Source organism: Megalops cyprinoides, chromosome 3, assembly GCF_013368585.1.
Source record: "Megalops cyprinoides isolate fMegCyp1 chromosome 3, fMegCyp1.pri, whole genome shotgun sequence".
In the NCBI taxonomy this organism is placed as follows: domain Eukaryota; kingdom Metazoa; phylum Chordata; class Actinopteri; order Elopiformes; family Megalopidae; genus Megalops; species Megalops cyprinoides.
Genome location: NC_050585.1, coordinates 50,425,469 through 50,427,968, shown reverse-complemented (window position 1 = coordinate 50,427,968; position 2,500 = coordinate 50,425,469). Strand labels below are relative to the sequence as shown.

Sequence of the window (2,500 nt, the reverse complement as noted above, 5' to 3'; positions counted from 1 at the left end):
TGAATCGCATACTTTTTATTGTGCATAATACGCTATTTTTGAACGATCAGGACCCTGATGAAATAACTGTAATAAATGGCTTTGAGAATCTGCTGACATGCAGACAGAGTAATCCAATACATAATCAATCCACGTGCCTGCAAAAAAAAAAAAAAAGAATTTTATAGGAGAAAATCCTGGGGACGCACTTTCAACTGTCGTCCAGTAGATGGCAGCATGTACCCTCCAGTTTTATTCTGTGCAAAAGCTTGATACGGTAGCGCACACCTACCCCCAGTGGCCGAGCGGCGGTACTGCAGGCTGCACCATGCAGACGCTCGCAGCCCTCCTCGGCCGAGCGCCGGCGGCGCGCCTTAGATTCTCTGCTCTATCAGCGGTGGCACAGTTGTAACGCTGCTCGTGTTTGTATCCGGTGGTGAAACCCGCATGTCAGAGGCCTGTCAGCTCCAAACCCACAGTTTCCTTTCTCTTGCTACTCGATATGAAAAAGGGCAACACCCATTGGGCTATGTACAATAAACTGTTGTTTTTTTCACAAATTCAGCACGGTTTAATACAGAAACACCTCTGCAAAAAGAGAGATATAAGTGATATATGAGTGTGTTCACTTATATCTCTCTTTCTCATCTACGTGTATATATACGTATATGCATGCATGAATGTGCATATCTGTGTGTGTGTGTCTGTGTTTGTCTGTGTTTATCGCAGTCGGGGTCAATTCCATTTCAGTTCAGCCAAACAAACTGAAAACTGGTCACCATTTTTTTGAGGATTTTTCAATTAAGTATTGAGTTTATGTCATGGCCTTTACGCTCTGTAGGTAAATGAGTTAATATGACGGGCTCTCAGCTGCTGTGAGTGACCGTTAGGAGAGGGGCTCTCTCTACAGCTGGGGGCAGAACGCAGGCGCAGCGCAGAGAACTGAGCCTGAACATGTGGGAACTCCCAGCGTCGCTCGGTTTCGGCTGTCCGACGACAGTGTGTGGTACGGCGGCGTTGTAGCGTCGGTCGCAGGACTGTGGGTTTGCAGTCCCTGGGCGGGACTCTGCTGGGAAACGCTGCATACAGACGGGTTGCATAACAACAGCAGCAACACTCATAACAATAGTGATGATAATAACACTACACATAATGATCACAACCACAGCGTTGACAATAAGCCGTTATTATTAGGATTATTACCATCCCATTTCCTGTTTCTCTGATTGGTTCGTGCCCTTGTCCCCATTGTCGCGCTGTGAGTTGGGGCGCTGTGAATCAACGGGCGAGTGTGGGTTGGAGTGTGTGCCGGAGCGTCATGCTTTGTGAATGCGGAGGGCTGGGTGACGTCTCTCTCTCTCATGCCGGTCAAACCCTCTGCCATTCAGACTCCCTGCTCTTGTCTCCCGTCCACGGGCCCATCGTGGGCACTCACCGCCACTCTGACCCTCTGGGGAAAACGAGACGGCGTGCCTCACTGCCAGCCCCGAGCACATTTACATACAGATGACTGTGGTTACTCTGCGGGGGAAAGTTCAATGTCTCTGCTGGCAGGAGGGAATGCTTTCATATTAAGGGGCTTACAGAAGATGAGTTGCAGTTGCAGAATATGATTACCACAGTGCTGTCGTTAACCTCGGTGTTGTGCTGGCTGCGCCACCTGACCTTTTTCATTGAGTGAATTTGTCCACTGTGCAAAATACAGTCACACATTCGCTCACTAAGCCAAGCTGGAGGTGAGAGAGGAGAGGAGTGTGTGAGTGTGTATGCTTGTGCCTGTGTGTGAGTGCGTGGGTGTATGTGTGTGTGTGTGTGTGTGTGTGTGTGTGTGTGAATGCGCGTGCACACGTTTACATGTGCTTGTGTGTGTGTGTGTGTGTGTGTCTGTGTCTGTGTCTGTGTCTGTGTCTGTCTGTGCCTGTGTGTGAGTGCGTGTCTGTATGTGTGTGTGTGTGTGTGTGTGTGTGTGTGTGTGTGTCTGTGTGTGTGTGTGTCTGTGTCTGTGTCTGTCTGTGTCTGTGTCTGTGTCTGTGTCTGTGTCTGTGTGTGTCAGTGTGTGTGCACACGGGTTTACATGTGTTTGTGTGGAAGGGATGCATGGTGTCCTCACGCTGACTGCAGCAGTATCTGATGTGGGTAACACAGTGTGTGTCTAACAGGATTAGAGGCCGGGAGGGAAGGGGCTCAGAAACACAAACATGCACATGTGCAGATCTGAGCTGTTCCCAAAGATTTTGCAGAACCGGTAAAGTGCAGCCAAGAACGGAAAAACCAATCCCCCACAGCACTTTCATTCAGCAGCATGAATAGACGTTTCAGTGGAGGGCGCTGAGAGTCTGAACCGGGGGGATTTATGCTTGTTTCGTATTGGAGGCTACGTGCTGTGACCCTTTCTGAAGTAAAGAGCACTGTTTGAATGTGAGTCACTCGGTGCTTGTGTGTGTGACGGCAGCGTGTGTCTGATACAGGTACGTCCGGGAGGGGAAGTTTAAGATGGAGGAGCGTACTCTGTCAGCGTTCC

The 2,500-nt window shown here is 49.5% G+C and overlaps 1 protein-coding gene across 3 annotated transcripts in view; it reads left to right on the top strand.

The window, feature by feature from the left end:
- LOC118774082 (rap1 GTPase-activating protein 2-like) overlaps positions 1–2,500 on the top strand; it is a 72,609-nt gene that overhangs the window by 2,272 nt on the left and 67,837 nt on the right. For all 3 annotated transcript variants that reach the window (XM_036523200.1, XM_036523199.1, XM_036523198.1), the window contains exon 2: positions 2,448–2,500. This exon is cut by the window's right edge and continues 64 nt beyond it. In XM_036523200.1, coding sequence (XP_036379093.1) covers positions 2,448–2,500 — 53 coding nt within the window. The remainder of the gene's footprint in view (positions 1–2,447) is intronic.